Source organism: Aptenodytes patagonicus, chromosome 1 (genome assembly GCF_965638725.1).
Source record: "Aptenodytes patagonicus chromosome 1, bAptPat1.pri.cur, whole genome shotgun sequence".
Taxonomy (NCBI): domain Eukaryota; kingdom Metazoa; phylum Chordata; class Aves; order Sphenisciformes; family Spheniscidae; genus Aptenodytes; species Aptenodytes patagonicus.
The window spans coordinates 42,785,332-42,810,314 of NC_134949.1; the positions used below are offsets into that span (position 1 = coordinate 42,785,332).

A 24,983-nucleotide genomic window follows, 5' to 3' on the forward strand; every position below is an offset into this window, starting at 1 on the left:
TGGGTGCTGGTACCTGCCAAGGAGCCCTCAATGCCCCACCACTCCCATGACCCGCCCTGGGGGTGCACACATTTCCGCTTCTGTGCACGCCTCCACGCACACAGACCTACAGGCTTTAACTTCGCAAGCGGAGCAGATCCCAGAGCTTTGCAATCCTCAAATATGAAAAATTCTAGTAACAAACGCTCCCCACATCCTGAGCTGCAAGATGTAGGATTATGACAGCTTCTTGAGGGTGGGCAGTTATTGAACATCTCTGGCTGCTCAAGAGACTAATTTTTCCTCATTCCTGGAACTTGACTTGCGCGTGTGCCTGTGAACATGAAGGATCTGAACACCCTGAGTAGGTGGCGTACAAACCTGGGGGCTAGAGATGTCTTTGAAGCTGATGACAAACTTAAGAGCAAGGCTTCTTGGAAGAGGGAGGAGAAGGATACAAAAATTGAGCTTTCCTCTTCAAAAAGCCATTAAAGGAGGTGAAGGGAGAACAGCAACAGGGTTCATAAAAGGTGAGGATTTTTATGGGCTGGGAGTGGGCAGCAATTAAAATAGCTGACTGCAGTTCTGAGTTATTTAGCCTACTGACATTGTAGCATCTATAGCAACACTGTTAAATAGACCAACAGCAGTGAAATGCAGATACAGCTTTCTGGTGTCATGTAGTCAACATCTGGGAGCTGAAAACAGCTGTATCCTGCTGCCTTCGTGCACAGGAATAGGGGTGTGACTGATGAGGGCCCCTAAATCTGGGCTAACCCTGCCAGCTCCAGAGAAAGCCATGCTTTTAGGAGTTAGGCACCTGCGTAAGTATCGCGCTGAGCGAGGTCCCAGCCCTCTGACATGCGTTTCTCCATGAACTGGGAATTCTTTAGGTTATAAAAGCATTTTTCTTCTCCGAATGGTACATACAAACTTTGTCACCCTGAGCCTGCCTCTCCCAGGCTGCAGGTCAGGGAGCTACTGGATTTTACAGCAGCTGCATAAGGTCAAGGTTAAAGAAAGGCCACAAGGCATAAGATTGGAAGACCCTTTAAGAGTATCACATAAATAAGCTGTGCTTTTAGAGCCGTCCTTGCTTTCAGGGCACCTTAACTCACTCTTGCCTGCAGCAGCAAAGGCAAACCAGATTATACCTTAATCAATCACACGTGGGAAGCAATGTTAGCAGCTGTGAGAGGGGAAACACAATCCCATCTCCTTAATGTCTGAGAATGCTTTTCAATGACTGCAAAGGTGTGGTAATAAAAAAAAGACACCCCTGATGGACATCAGTGCAGGATTGCCGTTGTAGGGCTTTGCCTACCAAGTATCCCTGGGCCAGTTCGGGGCAGGCTGTGACAGCTGAATTAAGAGCAAGCCCCAGCTATGCCAGAGTTCCATTTTACAAGGGCAAACCTAATAGATGATGGCTGCGTACAGACCGAGCAGAGGACATACCCGTGGCTGCTCAAGGGCTGCTGTATCTTTACAAGGTACTAGCCTCATTAGTGAGGCACACAAAATGGATGGCGGAACAGCTGCTGGCATCGTGGTTTGCAAACCTCTCCCACTAAATGCTGCATGCTAAACTCAGAGATGAGGAAAGGAGAAAGACTAAGCATATCCAGAGCTCAGCAAAACTAAACTACTTCTCCCGAATTCAGCTTGATTTAAGGTTTTGACTTCATTTTGAGTGAATGCTTTGAAAATTAACCATTAAATCCTCTCAGATTCAGTTAAATTAAAACATAAACCAAAGCCAGCAAGATGATCTTCATAGCCATGCCAGCTTTGCCGATATATATAATCTTTCCTTTCATGAAAGCTTTACATTGTGTTAGAGTCCTGCCATTGCCCAGAACAACAATTAAATACTACATTCAGGCTATCTGCGTAAGCGCTTACCCTTACTCACTGAGCTTCAGCAGCAAAAGAGATTGCTGCAGATTTTCAGCTAACGGGAAAATGACCAAATTGTTTAGAATTACCTCTGGGAAAAGAAAATACCTTTTGGTAGGTGGCTCTGTGGCCGAAACATGCAGAGTTAGGGAAAAACCTAGGTAGAAAAAAAGCCCCCAACCCTGCCAATAAAGGTGCCAAGCACAGGTGCTACACTCCTGCATCTGGGCCAGCTCACAGGGCACTGGGCAAGGGGACCTCTGTTCTCGAGATACAATCAAAGTGTTTATTTCGCTCGTTGAGCTCATAGCACCTTCCCCCAGGCACTAGTTCAAGACAGGTCAGCGGAGCTGTTTCTGAGGTTATTAACAGCAGAACTGCAGGGTTGAAGGTGTTTTGGAGACCCCTGTTAAGCTTTCTGGAGAAGCCCTTTTTCAGCTGCTCGTTCTCAGTGTTAGCACTCGCACAGCTGCGGTGAGGAATGGCAGCACTGGTGAAGCCACCAGCGAGGCAGTGGCATGGCACATCACGGAGGGCTGGCAAGCACCTTCAAGACCATTTACAACAGAACCTGTTCCTCTTCCGCATGCACAGAGGTCTTCGGAGTGGGAGTGGTCCAGGAAGGCTTCTCTGATCAGATATAACCAGCAGGACAGAGACGAGCCCCAAGCCCTCCTGGCTGCCTGCCCTGAGTCACCCCAGGAGGCACCTCTCGCCCTGGGGAGCCCCTCCTCAGCCTCCCTCCCAGATGACTAAGGATGATGGGGGGCAGAGGGGGAGGGTGGTAGGGAGCTGATTGCCCCATAGCTGCAGTTTCACAACGCAAGACAAGACGTCTGTGGGCCTGTGAGCTGCTTAAGCCCTCAGGAAAACACAGGAACAATTTCCAAATTGTTTGGGAGTGATTGTAGCAGCTTCCCTGGGGCAGCAGCTAAGTGCTCCTTTGCAGCTGCTGCTCTCAACTGGCTGTGGGCTAATTCTTAAACACAGGACTCAGCGCAGGGATTAGCTGCAGAAATGATCTGTTTCATCCCAGACACATCCATCCAGTGAGCCGTCACCCTACCTTTTATGCAAGCTATTGTCTTTTCTCCAAGAAGAATGGGGGGGAAAAAATGGTTTATTGTTATAGTTATCATCATTTTATAATGTTTTATTACTCTCTCAGCCATCACATACCCCTCTCTCTTTGTGCCCGACCACTCAGCTTGTGCCTGCAGAATCATAACAGTCACTTTGAGCTCTGCAGCTTCATAGGTCTGACTCCACCTCTGCTCAGAAAGAGATCGGCTGACCATCCCTCCCTGTCTTCCTCGGCTCTGGAGGGACAGTCGGTCTATTTTAGAGCCCCCCCCCCCATCCCAGAACGGCAGCCTTTTCCCAGGCCGGCTGGGTGCCCTGGTGAGGAATGCTGACAATCTGCCGTCCGGGAGCGGAGCTGTCAGCGTTACTTCCCTACCGCTGAGCCCTCAGTCATCACTTGCATGAAGGATAAGTATGCAGCCTGCTGCCTTGTGACAAGAGCTGTGACTTTGTTTAGGAGCCAAGCACTAGGAACGAGTACCAGGGAAACGTGGCTTAGTGGAACAGGAAATATTAACAGTCCGTGATAAAAAAGAAAAAAGCAGCCAGTACACGTCTAACTCGGCTGGAGGCACCACTCTATGACTGGCTGAGAATAGTGACAGCCCCCCAAAAGCCAATAAAGAAATAGCTCTTCCACTTCAAGGCTGACTTTTAAAAGAACGGAGTAATTTCTCTCATGCTCATCTGTGTACAAGAAAAGCCCCTAGCAAGGTCATCTGCATATTGCAGTAACTGCTGTCACAGGAAAGGGCATGGAGGAGTCTTCAGCTCCACAGACAGTTTAAGGGGCTGTTGCGAAAGCCCACAGATAGACTCACACAGCTCCATCACCCTCCAGCAGCGGGTTAGGATAAGCCGGTTGTCTACGAGCTACTACAGCTTTGTGCATCAGTCAATTTTTTTTCTGGTAGAAGAAACAGTTGATTGGGATAAGTGTTTCCGGCTAAAAGGATTTATCTCAAAACTCCTTATTTCTGAGTGAGATGGTCAAGTGATAGCAGAATGGTAGAGAGAAGAAAATTATTCCCCTCTTTTTTTTTTTTTTTTCCCCCTTCGTGTGTTTTAGTTAAGGCAGTTGGCAGGCTGGAAAAGCTGCATTAGTGCCAGATTCATATCTATACAGTCCTTTCAAGTTATTATGGGGCTGATAACCTCTCTTTGTCCTTGTAATCCGCAGTAAATAGAGGAGCTTAATCGCTCCGGAAACGGGTAACAACCCGCAGATCCCTTTGCTCCTAGTACGCTGTTTGCACAATGCCTAGTGCTAGGAATAACCAGAAGCTGATTCAATAATCTGCAGTCATGCAAAGACTCTGCTAAACCCCATGTGAAACCTAAGTGTTTTGTCTTGCTCTTATCTCCACGGGGCAAGTAGCTGCACCACGATGATTTTTTTTTTAAGGCTGGAACTTACCCGGCAGGGCAGTCACTCATTTGGGTCTCCAATCCAAGGACCTGTGGCACCGGCGGGGGGCTTGGACACTGCATTTGCAGTTGGCTCTAAGGAAGGTCCCTACCAAGCACAGAAAATGAAGTAGCCTCTGCTGCGAGAGACTGTTTCTCACGCAGGGACAGGGACCCTGGCTACGGATGGAACGCTGCTCTCCGTCTCCCAAGGCACGACCTTGGGCAGGCGGCACGGGCTCTCCAGTCCCGAGTTTCCTCTTCTCCAAAACAGAGATATGATATACAAGTGGGCTGAGAGCCTTGCAGAGAGGTGCTATCGCCGGTACAGGGAGTTATCGTCCCCAGGCCCCGGTCCAAAGCACACAGCAACATGAAGGAGGCCGTTCCCTCAAAGGACCCTGGCTCTGGCACCCAAGCCAAGAACAGGCTGGATTTGTTCTTCGAGGGAGTCGCAGGTTCACTGCTGTTACTACATGCCGTACTTTTACCTTTGTAAATGGCAGTAGGTGCAAAAGATCCCAAACGCTGAGCGACAAAACCCAACAGAAGTTACAGTTAATGAAATAATCTCCTCCTAAACAGTATATGACCCAATTCTCCTGCAAGTTATAATCAAAACCATATGTAGAGTCATAAATATGAGAAATATTTACAAAACACTGACAAGATCTTAAAAACATAAGCAGTGATTTCCTCATCTCACTGGAAGCCTTACAAAACATGGGGTAGATTGTCTCGTTTAAAATATTCTGCTGACCACAGAGTGCTGTATGCTTCATTGTAATGGTTAGTCATCCTATACGTATTTACTGGTTCAATTAATCTACTATGGCTGGTTACAAACTATTGCAAGACAAAGATTATGAAGTAGGGCCAATAAATATTTTGTTTATGTGAAATCCACTGTTATCATAGCACCATTTTACATAAAAGGTAAATCAAACCCCCGTCCAAACAACCATTTCCCCTGCACTGGCAGCTGACATCACTAGAGACATCTAGCAGAATGACTTGGAAGGGCTGTAAAATTGGCCAATTTAAAGTGGCTGCAACTAGTCTACACCAGGGTAAATGCCTCTGCTTCGATGTTTTTCTAAAAACCTAAACAAAACAAAAAAATACCAAGCATTTAAGCATAGAAGCCTCACCTCTGGCTTTGCCTACAAAGTCTCTTAAGAAAAACTTGTAGGTGCTGCAATCAAACCAGGCTGTTGACGCAGAGCACGAACTTCACGTGGGTGCTAGCAATACAACCTTATTTCCCAGTACCTCACCCAGGAGCTGATGCCCCTTTCCTTGTAAATTCAGTGTGTCGCATTAGGCCAAGACCCCACAAGTAACTGAGCCCCATCGTGAGGTCCCAAGCAGCTCCCAGGTCCTTCGGGAGTCAGGACACCTTGAAGGTGTTCAGCTCTTAGTGGGACCAAAGTCACCGTCTTTTGCTCTGTCCATCTTCAGCATAGAAGGCACGAAGCAACGCTGTGAGCAGCGGGTAGCAGCTGTGCGGTGTTTCCAGGGTCCTTACCTCACACATCAAAAAATCCCCCAGTGGAAAGACAGAAAAAACATTATCACGAACACCCATAATACTGTTATAACTTTAGAAATTAGAAATAAGCTTTTTTAAAAGACTTACATTGACAATCTTCACAACAGTTGATTTAAAAAAAAAAAAAAAGGTAGGTGAGAAAAGTCATTTAGGCGCTTTCTAGGAAGAACTGAGATGTTCCTGCTTAGAAACAGGCAGTCAAAGTAGTAAAGGCTTTGGTTCAGTTGTGATTTGGGTTCAATTACAAAGAAAATTGTTCCATTTCAGCTGTGCTGTGAATTCAATGAAATCGCAAGAAACCATTCTGGTCTAGATTTTGTTTCAGAAGGGAAAGATGACATTTAGATTGGTCTTCTTTCATATTTTATTTTGCTCGGAAAACATAGGCATTATTTCATCTTGTTCTTCCCACCCTCATTTCACTGAAAAAGATGAAAGACCAGAATGTCAGTGTTATCCTAATCACTATCCAATCACGCCAGCACTACCGGCACAGATTATGGGCAAAGGTCTTGCTTCTGGGGTTTCGTTCCTGGGTTTTCTAAACAGAAAAAGAGAAGCAGCCACCATTTTTGCAAAGGGTCAAAATCTGTTTTAGTCTGGAAAAATTCCTGTTGATTTCAATGGCTTTTGAATCGGGTTCAGATTTTATCTCTGTACCTTGCATTGATCCCTGAGTTTCAGCGTTCTTCCTATCCTACTTTGGATCAGAGAAAACTTTTGAGAAAACCCTATTAAGACAATAATCCCCACTAGGAAAACAATGGCCCAGTTTCTAGGACCATTTCATATGTATCGTGAATATGTGAGCAGCCTTATTTTATATCCTCTTAGGCAAAACTTAAGAGGTGCATCGAAAACGTGTTTCTCTGCTTTATAAAGATATCACCACTGATGCAGGAGCAGAAACAACGACAAATTATTAAATCCTTGTTCTACTATATTCATGCCCTTACAGAGATACTTATTTATCACTGTTATTAAAAGCTTTTAAGGGACATCTCTCAAAGCTGTAAGCAACGGTGGGCCCTTGAATAGACAACAAATCCACAGATGCTTAATTGGCTTTTCAAAGCTGCCAAGCACCAGCGCTTGCGAGAGGTCAGCTCTTTAAGCCACTGTTTGCGTATCAAATAGTAAGTTCAAATGCCTACATTTTAGATGTTTACTATGGAAAAGAGAACTGGTACTTGTTATAGCAATAGCCTTCTTATGGAAGGGGTTACTAACATCTCTCCAGTGAAGGCAAACAGCACCAATATAAGTCTAAGTCAACGCACACTGTGCCACTAAAGTTAATACACTTTTGGAAGGTGCTTGAAAATGAGGACCTGCTGCAATACAAATGCACCTCAGGGGAATTCGAGGCATCCGAACAGCTGCAGTTCTGTGGAGACCCCAAAGCAGCAGAAGTCATCGCACGTTTTTCTTGTCACACCTCATCTCTTTCGCCACGAAGCTAGAAGAGAACGGGTCGGAGGATATGCTGAATGGCAGAAGTGTTCTTTCTGGACTACTTTCAGGTAACTTGAAATTCAATCACAGTGCTTCAGATGCATGAAAGAGAGCAACAAGGCACATTTAATGCTTCATTTTAGATTCCTAATGTCACACAGAGCAAGGCATTCACGGGTAAAGATTATGAGCCTGAAGTCTGTGTCCCAAAGATCTGTTGTACATGGGCTGTGATGCCAAGCAGAGTATTACTGAAATTAGTAAGACCCTGTGTGGTCATCACACACAGCAAAAAGCAAAACTGAGCCTCATTACTGTGCTGTGTATAAAGATTAATTGGAGCATCTAAGTGGGTCTTTCCTTTGGAAGGGATCTACACAGGTTCAAAGCATTCCTCTTAGGCCTTCAGATTGAGCTTAAGACATTGGAAAAGCTTAGATCAGGCTTTAATCATAACAGATAGCCCACCAAACAACCATTCCTCCAACATATCGAGAGCTCTTTCAATAGATACCTCTTTATTTGAAATGGAATGCATCTTGAAAAATATGAAAAATAAATCACATCTCTCAGAAATCATTTATGAGTCATATTTACACATAATTTTTTTTTGACGACACTGATATTTCTGCTCACGATAGGATATGCTAGAAAACATTTGGTACATCACTGCAGCTATAATTCAGAAGCTGGCATTTGCATATCATGAACCTTAAAAAAAGAGGAATTACTTCAGGATGTCAGAGAGACAACATCCACTTGATCTTCCTTTCCACCAATTTCTAAATTTTCTTGGTCACCACGGCTTGAATTTTCTTGCTGAATCTGCCCCTTAATCACTTTTTTTTTTAATTAAGACATGTAATTTTGACCTCTCTATGAACTGACTGTCCACACTTTTGCTACCTATTCCAAGCATTTGCCTGTGTGTGTTTTATTGGCGTTTTTGTTTATTCTCTAATGAATTTACTTCAGCCATATGCTGTTGGCTTTTTTTTTTTTGCAAGGGGAAGGACAACCTGCTTTCTTTTCTTGCAAAGCTCCAATAAGATGGAGCATGATCTGCTGGACCTACTTTCATAGCCATTGCTTACAAGGCAGTGACAGACACTACGTAACCAAGTAGCTCCAATGAAGACTCTGCAGTAGTAGAGGGGCAAGCCAAAAAAAGCCCAGAACTACCTCATTTATAGCATCAAACAATTTCTTGGTCTAAAATCACTATCAGTCAAAAAAAACCCATGGAATTTAGAGCGTAGGAAAGTTGTCGGCTTGTCTACGTCAGACAATTTAGCCTTATTTATACTGACATGGCATAAGCCTCACGGTCCGACTGTCCCCAGGGGACCCCAGCCAATTTGTTCCCATTCAGTTTCCAAGAGACAGTCTGGAGGCACAAAGGGGAGGTTTGATTCTTACACCCAACCCACCAACTCCGGCTGCAGGCACAGGAACAGCTCAAGGTGGATTTTGTGACGTGACCATCTCTCAACGCTAAGAGCTTGGCTGACACCGACATTTTTAAAAGTAACACAGCAGGCAATGACAACCAGCAAAAGTTTGTTGGTGAACTAAATCAGTTCAAATAGTTTTGAAAGCATTCTTCAGACCAACTTAAAACAAGAAACGTAAGGTGAAAGTGGGACATTGACCTTGAAGCGGTGAAAAAGAGCAGCAAATTCAAAGTGAAAGCTGTCTTCTGAAACCTTAATGTCAATTATATCACTAAAATTGTCATCTTTCATTTTCCAAAGCACAAATACTTCCAGAAAAGTAGTAAAATTTCAGCTTTAGACCAGATCCATACTTTTGTGGCATTCAGGGGCTTGCATCCACTGAGGACAGGAGTACCTGCCTCTCCTAGAGAAATATGTGTGTCTCCGATCACGTAGGAATTCATTTTCATCAGTTACACTTATCCTTCAGTAAGCTAAAACACATTTTAGTAGGTGAGAAATCAGCGATACGTCTGTATATCTGAAAAGGTGGATTAGTTACTCAGTAAACTGTAATTAATGACTCTAAAGAGAGGAGCCAAATTACAAATTACAGTCTATTTTGTGAGTCTTTGACTAGCTCATTAGAGAATCCCCTTGCAGCTCTAACATCCAAGCATTAGCAGAATGATAATGGCAGATGTACAGAGATGTGGAAATCGGTTATGATGATTGCCAAGACAGCAAATCTAATCCTAGAAGATGCAGGGCACCTTCGATTTCAGTTAGTCTCAAAGTAGTAACTTTGTTAGGACAGCTGCAATCTACCACCCCAAGCTCGTCACGCAACCTTGTCAAGGGCCAGATCGGAAAGAAGCGCTCAGGAGTAACCGCAGAGGACCACCAAGGTCCGGGCTTTAATTCTGCACCATGACATGTTTTGCACGTCTAGGTATGTGACCCCCAACACCTGGAGGCAAGGAACAAAAGAGGAGGGCTGAAAGAGATCTCAACTCATTCCTTACAGGACTGAGTTTAAGCTTAGGGTGCAGAAGGGACCGTCACGTCCAGTAGCCAATTCTGAGATCCTCCTTTGAGCGTCACTTCAATCTTTTGCTTTAAACACTTACAGAAACAGCTTGAACCAAGAATGTGGGGCTTTTGCAGTCAAGCTACACCTCAGTTACACAAACAGAAAAGTCCTAGATGTGTGGCTTTAAAAGATTTTGTTTACATTCATGTAACTTGTAAAGGGGCCAAAAGCCATTTTCCTCACCACGCTAGTTAAAATAAATAGCTCTGCGGCTGCAGCTTTTTACCTTGAACCAGAGATAATGGGCTTCACTGCCCCGTCCCGCTTACAACCTCCCCACTCAATTTAAACCAGAGAACCCGCGCTGTAGCAGCACACAACGTGAAAACACCCGTCGCCTGAAGGGCCCTGTCCTAGAAAGCACACCGGCCTGCGCCTGGCTCCCTCCTCCGCACCGGGGCGAACAGCTCCAACCCGCTCTCGCCAGCATCGACAGCCAAACTCCCACTGACTTTTAAGAGGCAGAGGAAGACGCACCAGCTGTGCAATTAGCCCTTTGTTTTCCAACTTCATGGCTTCGTCAACATTTTTAGAGGCGAGATCGCATGCCTCTCTCAACATCTGACAGCGCTAAACACCAAAATTAATCTAGTTTATCTCAGCTAGAGAGCAACTTTCAGTTTATGAAAACTGTGACCAAAATAATCCTTCTGCACACTAAGACGTAGATAGGATGGATTTTAAACTAGGGGCTACCTTAACGCAAGACATTTAAAAACTGCCGTGAAAATTCAACACAGGTCGAGAGCCCAGACGGCTTACAGACTGACCGTGCAGAGGGAGCCCTGAACTCGGGCACTAAGAAATGTTCCTAAGCGCTTCTCAGCTCCGGCCCTCCAGCCTAGGAGCAAGCACATCACACGGGTAACTGGAATCCGGCTGTGACTCCCTGTATCACAAAAGAAGTTGGTCAGATTCCCCTCCGCTCGTACGTTAAACAGATGGGTTTTAATCTCAGAATGACAATCAACGTTACTTTTTTGAATAACCAAGCGTGAATAAATTTTATCATCCTCCACCACGCGTAATATTTTAAAAGAATATAATTTAAAACCCAGATTATAATTATTATTCTCATTAGAAATAAGAGTATTCGTATGCAGTATGGGTTTCAGCCAAATTCCAAACCACACATCACACTTTCCACGTTAGTGTAATACAGCGTATTTTGGGTAAAAATGAAAAACACTTTTGTCAGATCGCACACGGCCGAACTACCCACAACTTTTTAGTTCCTTTAGGGAGCTGATGTACACATTTGCTTTTTGGATACGACCTACATTCAGAAATGTCTTGCAAACAAGCCTTAAAAAAAAAAAAAAAAACAAAAACAAACCACAAACAAACAACCCTAATAAATAAAATAAAATACATTAAAATAAAGTTACAGTACATCACGTCTCCTAGAAGTCCCATCACACCAAAGGATCCTTTCCAAGGTTCATAAATAACAGATTTGAAATGCTTCTCGGCACCGAGGGCGGCAAAGCAGCAGCAGCAGCAGCTAGCTGGGGTTCAGGTCGTTGAGCCGCTTCTCTCCAGTCTACCTGCACCTCTGGCGTTTGCCCTGTTTTCGACGAACCGAAGTACGTCCGCAGCGAACGCGCTCAGCCCCGCTTCCCCGAAGCGCTTCGTTAACTTAACCTGCAACAAGACAGCACAGCACAAAGGGCAGCCGGTGACTCGAAGGGGGAGCACCCAGAGCAGCTCTTCCCCGCCGGGAGCCGCGCTGCGGGGCCGCCTCCAGCCCGGGGCAACCGGCGGGGCCGGGGCCGGCGCCGGGCGGGGGAGCGCGGCTCGGCCGCCCCGGGGGCAGGAGCGGAGCGGGTCCCGGGGGCGGGAGCGGAGCGGCGGCCCTACCTGCGCTAGGCGGAGTTGGAGGCGCTGCGGAGGCGCGGGCCGTGGGGCTGCGCCAGGTGCTGCTGCTTCTGGCGGGTGGAGCGGACGGCGAGGATGGCCTGGCGGTTCTTGTACTGCACCATCTGCAGCGTGATCGCCGCGTTCCAGCCCTGCTCCTGCGCGCACCGAAAGTCGATCTCCTTCCCCTCGGCCATCACCACCGTGAAGTACACGTACTTGCCCTTCCGCTCCACGCAGTCCACCGTCTTCATGTTGGAGAAGTGAAGCTCCTTGATCTTGGCCGCCGGCTCGGCCGGCAGCGGCGGCTGCTGCTGCTGCTGCTGAGGCGGCGGCTGCTGCTTGGGGGGGATGAGGAGCAGCCCCTCCTCGGTGAGGATGCAACGCTTCTTCTTCCAGAGCTGCAGGAGCCCGTCGCTCCTCTTCTCCAGCACGCCCTCCTTCACCGCCTTGCAGCCGCTCTCCAGCATCCTTCTCGCGGCGGCCGGCGGGGCCGGGAGCCTCCGCCCGCAGGGGCTGGGGTCGGGGGGCAGCCGGCACCAGCCGATGACTCGCCGCCCCGCGCCGGCTCCGAGGCGGAGGGCCGGGAGCGCCCCGGCCCGCAGGAAGCGGAGCGGCTGCCGCCCGTGCCGCGGCGTGGCGGGCTGCGGCGGGCGCGCTGCCGGTGCGGGCGGCTGTGGCGGCGGGCTTTTCCCTCCCCTCGGCTTTTGAACGCGCCTTTCCCACCCCAGAGTGACACCCAGCGGAAAAGGCGGCTCCTCCCGCCGGCAGCGGGGAAGCCCAGCGCCGCCGACGGCGCGGCCCCGGCCCGGAGGGGCTGTCCCGCCCCGCCCGGCCCGGCCCGGCCCGCGGAGCTGGGGGCTGCGCTCCCCGGCGGCAGCTCGCCCGGCCCGGCCGCAGCTGGCCCGGCCCGGCCGCCCCTCCGCGCAGGTGCGGGCGGCAGGGGCAGCACCGGCAGCACCGCCGGCACCGCCGGCCTCCCGCACCCCACCCCGCCTCCCGAAACGCGATGGCGAAGGCAGACCACGAAGGTGCTGGGGGAAGGGGTTCCCCGCTGTGCCTAACTACCGGTAGGCTAATACAAGGATTAACCTAACAGTTCAAGTGCTCTATAGCGCTCATCTGCTTGCACCGGGTATTCCAGCAGTATGCGTTTGGAACAAGCTTCCCCAGCCTTCCCCCGTGGGGAACAGCAAAGGGCCCCCTTCTGGGTGTTTTTGATTCGAGTCCAATAAATCCGGTGCCAGTTTTCAGCAACACCCCGATTTTTAAGCAGCCGTCGCTCCATTAAACGAAGGAGACAGCCTGACACACAACCTAGTACAACAGCTTTATCCCTATGCTCCAGCATCGCTCTCGCCCGTGCTGGGGGAGAAGCAGCTTCTACTGTATATATATATATATAAAAAAAAAAATACATCTTTACTCTCTGCAGCAGTTTGAGTAATGTCTAAAGAAAGCAAGTATCCATATCACTTCCCAAAGGAAACACCAGAACATCAGTACTTGGAAATTTTAAAAGTAGACTAGGGAAAAAAACCTACCCAAAGAAAACCAAACTGGCAAATGGCTAGGACCATTTTTCCTGTTATTCTGCTTTGTTGCCACACGTTTGCTCATTGTTTGGATTCTGCCCTGAGGTTAGCTTTTGAATTCATTTATTTGAGTAGAAAAGTAAAGTGACCTAAGGTTAATATTAAACTATTTATTTTAAAGTCCTTTAATGTATTAGATGTAAATCAAAAGACCACATAACTGAAATTGGCTGACAATGCCAATGTAAACTGAATGCTGGAGGTTTCATACTAAGTTTGAGAGCACTGGGTTTTTTAACACATGTATTTAACATGGCCATAAAAAAAAAAAACCCTCTTCACAGTAACCTGGCAGCTAGGAAGCAAGTCATGCTGTAGCATAGGTCAGTGGAAGCACATTAGAAAAAAAAAATCAATATTAATGATAGCTTTAATGGGGTTTATCTCTGATAACATTTTAAGAAGTATTTCCTCTTATAATCTTTTACTCTTGAAATTCAAAGTTGATTTTGATAAATTGTTGAGAGGTAAACAATTAAGGTAAAGGCAATTAAAATTATTTAGCCATTTTACCTTTCCTGAGGTAACCAGAAGGCACTCAAATCAGTAACAAAGGTAACTTGCTAGCCACAAACTGAACAGAAAAAGGAGATTAATATCTTAAACATTCATTTATCTAAAGAATAGTCCCTTCTCCTCAGAGCTCAATATATACACTATAAGATACAGTTCATTCTCACAACCATCTTACACATATTTTAAGAGGCACATGCTAGTTTCCAAAAGATCTGAACACCATTTGCGATTGTCTCAATCCGCAGTACATTGCCATTTGAACCCAAATTCCCCAGCACAAATATCTGCATCTTCAGCTGCCGATGCACGTACAAGGAGCCTCAGACATGGCTTGAGCGAGGTAAGAGTCTCCTGCCTTTTCACCTGATGTGTTTTGCATCTACTTCTTCACTCCTGATTAAGTGTGTCACATGAGCAGAGACTTAACTTTGAAATTGTCAAACTAAACCATGAACTGGTTAAAAGGTATTCATCTGTACCAGACAATTAAAATACTGAGTTTATGGAAGGCATAGGACATTGAACTAAACCTACAGAAGACTCATTTCTAATAATTCACCTGCACAGTTTCGGTTGCAGCTCCACTGCTGTAAGTGAATAGCCATTTCACCCCAAGCAAATGCACTAACCAGTAGTACAGAAACTAGCCTTACGACTTAGGAGTCCCACAAGTTATTCTGTAACAAGCATTCAAGAACTCTCCCCCCGCCCCCCCAAACACTGCACTGTAACACTTAAGGACATTAACACGTAATCTACATCTATGTATTTTAATGTGAGCTCTTTTGCTTGTTCTCAGTGCTAATAGTAATTTGTAATTAATCAAAGGAAGAAGGTGAGACTAGTGTGGAAGGCGAAAGATTTTCAAATATACAGGAGTAAGGGGATTAAATTCATTCTATGTGGGCCTTCCATGGCATAAAGGTCTCTGAAGTGCTGAATGTCAGATTTTTAACCCAGCTCTAAACACTGATGGACATACTCTGCTAATGTATAGACTCACAACAACTGTTTATTCCCAATGAAATTCACCTAAGCATGCAAAACATCCATTTAAAACTTGTACTCCGTAAGCCAACAAATATTAACAGCCATTTAATATACATTTGACCAAAAACACCAGATCAGTCAAAACCTAGAAGACCCGGGTAAGATGAAATACTGACAGTTTCATGGTAAAAGAACAAGATATCCCAATTTAATTGTGCAGAATTTGGCAGTAAAGGATACCAAGCTTCGTTTTCCTAGATGGAAGTCAAAACTGAACTTCCGGAAATGTTTCTTACATTAGTATTTTGAAAAAACACATTCACCACAGTTAAGCACACTACATTATCCCACTGAGATTTTACTTTACTTTTCTTTAAATATATATTTAAACTACTGCAATTATATTAAATGCTCCATGTCCACTACCTTCATTGAGGTTTCACTAAATACTATGCAGGTTCTGCATCTGTTCCTCCTGAAATATCTGATGTGCAGATGCCTCCTACTGTCAAACCTGAAATACTACAACCTGAAAAAACTGAACCTGATCCTTGAAAGTCTCTACATCCAAGATCCATTTATTTCTTATTGAATTTTTCCTTTTCCATGTTCAAAGTTAATACTGGTAACAGAAACGTTTGGTTGTTAAATACACTGGTCTCCTATATCATAAGCTCCCTAACTCAGGCTCAAGTAGTTGAAATTTTGTATGTGTAACCTTAATTAAAGAGTAATTGTGGTGAGAGTAATTAAAGTGTTCTTTTTAAACCCTGAGGCAAGTTAAACATTTTTGGGAAGCCACCATGAAAAACCAAAACGCCCATAATTTTACCAGTGTTCTCCTGGGTAATGAATCTGCAGACAGCAGCTTGACACCAACTATCAACTATTAGTTTCAAAGTGATGCCAAACTTACCCTGAGTGACAACCCTTAAACATCATCATTTCTTCCATTACTGAGAAGTGGCTGAAACAGAAAAAGGGTTAAGAGGGAAACCTAAAGGAAGTATGAGCTGGTCATTGCTAGACAGAAAGAAAATGAGGAAAAAAAATAGTCAAGGGTTGAGAAATACATGACAGATAGGCATGTTGCAATATGCTGTTAATTAGACAATAAGTGCTTACTTCTTAGAGTATTTTCTTGACCTTTACCATCTCCCAGTAATTTCCCTGGAACTTGCTGCTGACCGAACACTGAAGCACTGAACCTGTGATCTGGGGTGCAGGCTTTTCCTTTTACAAGTTCCATCTCACAGGTAGCTGTATATACCTCACAGTAAACCAGACATAAATAGACGGAAGATTTACCGTAACTATCAACCACACTTCCCCAGGCCCTAGCATTCCCTATAACCCATGGCAGTACCAAATGAAGAAACCGCGGGCAACGCAGAGACTATTGGCACTGCAGCTGCTCCAGCCTGGCTTTTCCAAAGTCCCTTGCACTTCAGAGACAGCCGTCTTCTAAAATATTAAAAAGCACTTAAATACACAATTGTAGAGCAAAGCCAGCCTCTAAGAGGGTTTAAATGACCTGATCTTTCTTAGATTTGATCACCTAGTGCTGAGTAAAACATGCTGTGAGTTCCGAACATACTGACTGCTTCTCATCAACTGCAGGGTAAACATAAGTTTGGGCAGATACTCCCAACACTTGAGCATATAAGCACAACTCAACAGCCAAGTTCAGGAGCTAAGCCCCCTCTGCAGCTGCAGAGACAACTTTTCTTGCCAACTCAGCGCACACCAGTTAGATACCTGTAAAAAACAAGAGCTCTTCTGCCATACCCCCACACTCCTTGCGCACCCGCTTCTAGCACACACCAAGCAGACCCACATGTGGAACAGCTTATCTTTTGCTTGGTGTGCTCTGTCTTGTCTGCTTTACTTGCCCTAATTTTCCTACAAAATCTGAGGCACAGGCCACATGTGGAAGACTACTAGGTCTGAGCAGAGGTCTAACAGGAGGACTTAAAGAGTGACGAGACAAATCTTATCCAACATGCCACGTGGACAAACCTCCAACTCCTCTTGATAGTGTACAGAAGTAAGACTATTTCCACTAGATGGATTTACGTTCACTTTAGGTAAGCATTAGCAATTAAAAGTCATTACTTCAACACTCCCTTGAAAACTTGCAGGGAACCAGTGCATCTCAAACAGAACTGAGCAGTTAAGTAAAACCAAAGGTGTGGCAGCAACGACTTCTCTGACCTGTACAAGAAAGTCTAGGATTGGAGGCGGCTTACATCTGCACAGAATGAAGGAGGAAGCGCTGTAGAGCCAAGTCTACCTACTCCAACATCTGTGCGGCTCTAACCCCAAGCTAGCAGGCCATCAAGGCTGTTACATACAGAAATGCCTTTGTTATCAGACTGTCCCCTTTGTACTGAGGAGTTCAGCATTTTGTTTCCTTAAGCCACTGAGAATGCCACAACACAATCCTCCTCCCCAACACAAGGCATCTGAGAAACAACTGCTGCACAGACATGTTTGGAAATAGGAAGTGTCTGGCAGACAAGCTAATTGTACATTTGTGTATAAGTTCCCTACCAATTTCTGAATCAGGTCTACAACAATGGGCCTTAAAACACAGGGAAAGTTTAAGTACCAGCTTGAAGGCAAAGGTGAACACATTTGATTCCTGCTGTTTTCTATACTCTGCCTTTTTTTTTTTTTTCATGTAAACAAGTGAAAACATGCCAAAATTACAATACCTGCTATATAGCTTGGGAAACATCAGTTCCAAGAATCCAGCTAAGAATCTGAGCTTATGAAGCTAGTTAGCTGTAGGAGACATTGGTAAGAAGCGTTGATATGCCTAGTGTTTAAATAATCCAAGGTAACATTTCTAAATGCACCTGACATCACCCTTTTCCAGAAAGTAAAACTTAAGAATGCTAAGCTTAAATATGGTCATCTACTTTATTTCAGGATACTGCTTTAATTTTTTTTTTTTTTTTACCATTAAACGAAGTTATACCAGACAGGAAAACTCTTTAGTGCTGATGTAATCTAATCTACATTTGCTGAAAGTATAGAATTACCAAGAAGCATCCCTCTCCATCAAGCATAAGCTCTGAGCACCCTTTCCTCTTATCCAAAGTCTCAGTTAATTCTCCTACCTCCTTCCTCACCAACCCTCCATTTTTCCCTAAGATAATTCTCCCTTCAGTACAGCAACCAGAACTGGACAGAAGACATCATTTACACAGATCTTAAATTTTGGTGCAGTACTGGAACAACTAACCAAGAAATCCTATTTCAGTGAGACATTTTTCTAGCTTGAACTTGTTAACAAGGCAACTTATCTTCCTCAAATACTAAATGAACGGTTTCTCTACAGCTGGTATAAATCCATGAGAAGTTAAAAGAATGAGTCACAATACTCCAATCAATGTTGAAAGTTTAATGTTCCTGCTACATACTGCCTTTCAGAATTGCTAAACAAGAGTGTCGCTGATCACAAAACTACGTTAAGCACCAAAACAGTTTTTATTTAACTGATGCCTTAAGAACTGGCACCTCAATTTGTATGATTATATCCTTCCTTTTGCTGCAGTCTGGAGAGCACAAGAACTGCTGATTTAGAACTAGCAAGTCAATCTAGAGAGCAGCTTACCAAAATCTGTCGACAGAGATGGATTCATGGCTCTGGATCTTGCAGGCTGCAGGTGAGCTTTGGTATCTATCAACTCCCCTTTTCAAATATTGTATCCCATTGTATGATATGAAGATATTGAATGAGAAAGCAATTGAAACACAAGCCAAATTTCTTAAGAACGGTGACTTCTGAAATTCAGACTTTTAACAGTGCTTTCTCTTTTTAAGATACAGTTGCCAGATGCTGTTAGTAAAAATGGGCTAGATCTAAGTAAGGACTTCAGATACTTCTCATGTCCAAAAGTATGAACCCCAAAGCCCCGTATTAATGACTGCTCAAGCTCATAACATACCATCAGTTTGGTCTCTGCATGCCCTGAAGTTTAAGTTTAAACTTAATCCTGGGAGACAATCAGAGAAGAGACCAAGTGATACCCAAACACCTGGCAGGGTCAGTGCCTCAAAGGATAAACATATTCTGTCAGGATTTATGTCATCACAAGAACACAACCACATCTACTTTAACACACAGTTACCAGAGTGTGATGTTAACTTTTCATTACTGTATTCTTCTACGCTATGAACTATGGGTTACCTAAAAAACACCTAAGAGCACAGCTTTGACAGTATTGCTTTATATACAGCTATAGATAACAAGAGCTCCTTCTCCCAAATCCATAAATATCTGGAGAGGAGAAAGATGAAGCCTGACAGGGATTCTGAAATGAAGCAGTGTGGTATTTAAGCCTTCAAGGAATTAAAAAAAAAAATATCAGTTTAGTCAGAGCACACGAGACCTTCTTCCTCTCAGGGGGACTGAGGATTCAGAAGGGCATTTGGGATAAGCCTCACTCTGTATTACTTACCCTCCAAGCAAGACAGGCTAGAGAAACTCTTCCACCAGCCCCACCCTCATGCAGCTGTTGCCTCCTGCTTGCCATGCTCTTTTCAAACCTTCAACCCTTTATGGCTAAGTCAGTGTATCAGTGGCAAGAAGAAAAAAAAAAAAAAAAGAGTAGCTGCTGCAGAAATAGATCCATGGCTAGGCTGGACATTTCTTTCCAACCCTACAAGGACCTTCCCATCCCTCAGAATGTTATTTGGGTACTTTCTTAGAAGATGAGAACTTCTGTAGTTATGTGAAGGACAAGACTGCACAGAGTACAGTAGCATCTTACTGACTGGGAAAACTCAAGTGGAAGACATCAGTTCATAGTCTCTTCAAGCTGAGTGCATTCAAATCAAACCTCAGGAGCACCTCCACTGCTAGGCTAAAGGCAAGGTTAGTACGAGAAAGATCTAGCCCATACGTTTCAACTGACAATGAACACCCAATATGGACAAAGTATGAACCAGAATGCGCAAACGTAAGCATAGTGAACAGAACATTAGGTGAGGAGAGAGAAATTCCTTGGGGTTTGTTTCCTCCTCCATAGATGCTTGATACAGCGAGTACAAACTAGAATTGTATTCTAGTCTTCCAGCACTCCCTTAGACTGCAGGGCAGATTTTGTTCAGGACAACCTTGCTCTGCCTACATAGAACAGACATCCAAGGCACCTTTCTTGGCTCCAGATTTCATACTAATAACCAATGCCTTAGAGTCAGGCATGGCAATACCGAAGTCCTTTATCAGATCTAGCTCCACTTCTAAAAACTCGCCTTCTCCAAAATGGCAGTGGTGACCAATCACTGAAACATCTAGCTCACATTCACAAGCATCACACTGCAAATGGAAAGTATGGATCAAACTTTCAAAACTATTGTGTTTGTTTTTAAAATGCTATATAATTTACTTTTCAGTAACTCTCAACTTTTGTTTCTAGTAAGAAGGGAACTGCAGCATGAAAGATATGCCTTACCAGTTTACACATGCAGATACACACATCATAATAAAACAAGACTAGCTTCTGAAAATACTAGGTTTTATTCACACCCCAGTGGTAAACAATAACCTTAATATGATGACTAGGTTTCCTCTGTAGATCACTATGTCACATAAAATACAAAACCCATAGCATAAACAAGCTGACAGTTATGAATGTTTAATGTGGTCTCGTTGGAAATTAAACAAGTTATACTAGTTTTCTCAAGTAGTCAAATTCAAAATGCATCATCATCTCCTAGTTAGTACAAGTCACTGCCATTTCTATAACAAAGTAATGAAGGCACAGCTAGTGCAAGCAGACTTAAACCCGTTCAGACTACTGGGCTGAAAAATACTTTGGTTGGTTTTTCAGGAGAGAGTTTTCTCTAAACAAATATTGGTCTCAGTTAACAGTTCAGATAATCTTTACAGCTGCAGTCTAATAGCTACATGACAAAGACTTCACAAGAACCAAACTATGTAGCAATGAATTAACATTCATGCTTTAGGGGATTTACTGCATTCTACATATTGGCAGAAAATTATACTGTTAAAATGCTAGGTAGATTGAACCTACATTTTAAACTGGTTCTTATGTGTTTGATTTCTTTTTTTAACAAATTGGTTACTTAATTCTACCAAGATACAAAACATAAGGCTGTAAGTAACTAATAGTTGTGTTTAGGCTATTACAGTGCAGGTAATCCTCAAGGCCACATACACACTGCTTCACTGCTGCTTGCATTCTGCTGGGTTTTGATCCTTCTGTTGAGAAAAGAGGAAATATCAGTTTACAGATATCAGTGTTTTAAAAGAACTATTAATATTGCTAAGCATACTTTCTCAAGTTCCAGCATTCAAATTATTCTTTCATCTTTTCCCTTAAACTAATTGCCTAATATTAGTAATACTGGTGCTTTTGGATGTAGCAACATCCACAATGCATTTATTTTGGCTTTGTTAGTGCATTATGATCCAGAACAAAACCTGTTCAGAACTAAGTGTGGTGGGATACTCTGAAAGACACTAAAACTGGAAAAAGGAAGAGAAGAGTTATGCATAGTAACAAACAACCCAGCTCAGAAGCAGCATCCAGGCCTTCTGCACAGTTTGAGGCAGAAGAAACTTCCTGTGGTCAGTAACAAGCCTTACTCCAGAAGCCACTGCAGAGCAGTGCAATGAAACACCAAGTCATGGTATGTTCTTAACGCTCTGGAAGCATCTTTTGCAATAAATTCCAGCTGTTAGAAAAATTCTAATGTGGAAAATGTCTTCTGTTATATTGAAAAAGACAACCAAAAATATCTTACAGTAAAATGGGAATTTAAGGAAAAATTTCTGGGGACAGAGTTCAGTTGCAAGTTTTACTCCACTACCTTGGTCTGCATAGCTATTCTAGGGCCACAGTGCTTCAATAAATTCAGCTAGCCTGTGATCAGCTTACAACTGTTCATTCGCGTGTCAATACACTATAGTACCGCTACTGCCTCTAGCCCTTTGGCAGTTCTCTTCTGAAACTGAGCATACAGTCTTGCCCTTTCTCAGTTCTGTTTAGCCTAGAAAAACAATCTGAAATGGTAGAAATAAGAAGCCCCATCTTGCAGCTGTTTCATTTTGATTCCAAAACTTTCTTGAATAGGAAGCAATCTGAATACACTATGGTAGATGAAACATCACCAACAGGTTGTACATTTTGATTAATAGTTCTATATCCTACATCTTTCTAGGTACACTGCTCAGATTACGTAATTCTTTCAATAATACTTTGACTGTAGCTCAAACCATTCCTACTGAAAAATATGCTGCCTCCTCATTTGAAATTGCAAGCACATTTTGCAGCAGACACTTTTAGTTCACACAAACTTCGTTTTCATGACTGCAACTTTCACCTACCACACCATCAGATGCTTTCAGGTGGCTAAACACGCCTTTCCCTCAGCCAGGAAAAAGCTATGAATTGAGTGGCTCACAATCACTGTTCCAGCAAACTGAGCCTGACTAGTCATTTGCCCTTCCCATGGAATAAGAAAGCTGCCAGTTGCTCTTGGCTGTTCACATTTTAGTACTTGGCTGTAGATGCATTCCTGAACCTTGACTTCTGCTACCTCAAGCAATAGAAGACTTTGTTATTATCCACCCTGAAAAAGCCTCAGTTTTGTACTCTGCTGGGAAAATCTGTGCCAGAGTCTGCTTGTGACGAGTTCCCAAAAAATGAAGCTGGATTACTCAGTTCTCTGCATGTCTTTACAACCATTATAGAACATTTTCATCATTAGCAGCAACTTGCTGCATGACAAGTTTACAGAAAACCAAGCCTGACTAATTTCAGTGCTTAAAGCCAAAAGTTACTTTTACAAAATTATTCTCGGAGAAAGAACTTTAAAAAAGTTGCTCTACCATTATTAGTCTGCCAGAACTGGGACTGAAACAGCCTCAGCCAAAACATACTCACCATAGGAACTATTGATTAAATACTGAAACTAAAAATCAAGATTTAACCTACATAAAATTTGTTTGTAGTTTGTGTATGCATACACAAACTGCAAACATTCTTTTTAATTCCTTACCTTTGGGTCATAATCAGGATCATTTTCTTCATCTGCTTCTTCTTCCCCCTCCTGAAAGAAAACACTTGTTTATATTTCTCTAGCATATCCACATTCAACTCCTTGAGCCATTTCCAAGAAAATTAAGATTAAATTCTACTCTTAAATACATTAATTACCACTTTAAGTTATGCATATTGTATTAGTTTGCCCTCCACAAAGCACATCATCTTTTGACATCAGTTGCAACTTAATTCGTAAGATACCTTAGGATTGTCTTCATTTGGTTTGGGGTTTTTTGGGTTTTGGGTTTGTTTTTTTTTTTTCACCCTAGATCCACAGAACGATGTGTTGTATCTTCCATTCATAAGTAATGCTTAAACTTAGTGTCCAGAGCATTCAAAAACTAAAGGAACTCTTATTCCAGATAACAAACTACAAAAGGGAAACCATTTAAATCAAGGCCATCTGTCAACTTACCTCATCATCTGCCTCTTCGCCTTCTTCATCATACTAGGAGAGAAAACAAATGGTTTTGATAGTGTCATAAATGCAGCCATTTATGGCTCAAGTACAGCCAGATAACTCAAGTAGATGCCAGAGACCACATTGTATTGTGCTTTAAGAGAACTTCCTATATCCGACAGATTTAAAAATGCTTTATGCATCAGCATGAACAATATTCAATCTCTTAAGCTATGCTCTGGCAGAGAAAACTGTCTACCTTCAGTTCCTTATGTGCAACACTGGAAGAGCTTATTAAACTGTGATAACACTTCTGGCCAGTAGGGTGTCTCAGAGCCTAAGGCAATCTGTACAGTCAGCAACTTCCCTCTTCCACCTCCCCCAGCCACAGCTTTGGACTAAGGGCTACCATTTTACATTCTAAAAGTTCATTTTAAGGCTGGACTTATCTTAGCCACATCAAACTGTCAAACTGTCCTTGCTTGTGCGGAGGCAGGGGAGAGAATATTTCACCCATATAAAGTTCTGGGGTTTTGTGGTTTGCTTTTCAAGCTTAGCTCCCTTAAAGCACTTAATTCAAGCTTTTGCAGAGCTTGCTTTGAATATCTTGGCATGCTTTGAATGTGCTTATCTACAGTTTTTTAAGAAGAGTGCCCTCCTGAAAGGATCAGGCTTGAATCTCAAGGAACTTGGTGGCCCAGCATCACTGTAAACACAAATATCAGGCTGAACAGCTAGATAAATAGATTAATTTGTTCTCTGGCAGCTCATTATAGTTCTACCGAAGTACTAGGTACGCCACCCTAGGAATACCTTATACACAAAATTCAACTCAAACATCCTCTAAATGTTCAGCTTCTACCACTACTTTTGCCACAGAACTCTGAAGTCACTACTTCAAAGATGAATCACCTTCATGCTGCTCTTTACTGAACACCCTAGGAAGCTCAGCTGAAACTAATGTGATAGATCCCATTCTAAGGATACCAACATTACAAAAGTCAGGAATTACCCGAGGTCTTTAAGCAACATTATTTCAAAGTTTTTAGCATTTTGAAAGAAATACTTACATCATCATCATCATCTTCAATAGCTTCTCCTGTGAAGTACAATACTGACCGGGGGACTATACGTTCACGCAAGAAATGACCTATTTCAAAGTCTGCAGCAAGGATTGCCTCAGCATCATCATCCTGCATAAAACAACATTATTTCCTAAACCATAAGCTGATAACTACTTTTTACACAAAAACACAAGTTGCACAGTTTTTTGTGGTCAGATTTATACAAATCCCATGTACTGACTTTTTTTGGTTTAGGACTTGCTTTATAGAACTGAAATTGTGGAGTCAAGTTTTATACTTTAAACAGCCTACCTGCATTAAGCAGTGGGGGGTTGCTTCTTCAGAAAGCTTAATTGTACAAAATTCTGTAGTTTAAGTTTTATTCTTCCCCTACCCCCAACTTGCTTTTGTTCTAAGTAGAAAAATTGTTTAATACCTCCTATAGACTTTCAGGTCATATGCACAATACCCTTAAGAACTAAACACTAGCCAGGTAAGCCTACCTAATTAAAGATTTTACAAGCTACTTCTGATTCCTACAGTGCATCGCCTCCATGATTCCCACTAAGCAAGCCA

At 43.5% G+C, this 24,983-nt stretch overlaps 2 protein-coding genes across 5 annotated transcripts in view; both read right to left on the bottom strand.

The window, feature by feature from the left end:
• Positions 1 to 7,804: 7,804 nt before the first annotated feature.
• On the bottom strand, positions 7,805 to 12,287 carry PHLDA1 (pleckstrin homology like domain family A member 1). Its single transcript, XM_076333205.1, has 2 exons — positions 11,765 to 12,287; positions 7,805 to 11,548 (listed from the first exon to the last, which is right to left on the bottom strand). Exon 1 carries the CDS (start codon positions 12,229 to 12,231, stop codon positions 11,770 to 11,772), a length of 462 nt encoding a protein of 153 aa, XP_076189320.1. The 5' UTR covers positions 12,232 to 12,287; the 3' UTR covers positions 7,805 to 11,548; positions 11,765 to 11,769.
• A 5,969-nt stretch (positions 12,288 to 18,256) lies between these two features.
• The window catches only part of NAP1L1 (nucleosome assembly protein 1 like 1), a 35,489-nt gene continuing 28,762 nt past the window's right edge, over positions 18,257 to 24,983 (bottom strand). For all 4 annotated transcript variants that reach the window (XM_076333233.1, XM_076333241.1, XM_076333216.1 and 1 more), the window contains exons 12-15: positions 24,414 to 24,536; positions 23,359 to 23,391; positions 22,900 to 22,950; positions 18,257 to 21,097 (exon numbers count right to left, since the gene is read on the bottom strand). In XM_076333233.1, the coding sequence (XP_076189348.1) occupies positions 21,062 to 21,097; positions 22,900 to 22,950; positions 23,359 to 23,391; positions 24,414 to 24,536 (243 nt within the window). In that variant the 3' untranslated portion in view covers positions 18,257 to 21,061. The remainder of the gene's footprint in view (positions 21,098 to 22,899; positions 22,951 to 23,358; positions 23,392 to 24,413; positions 24,537 to 24,983) is intronic.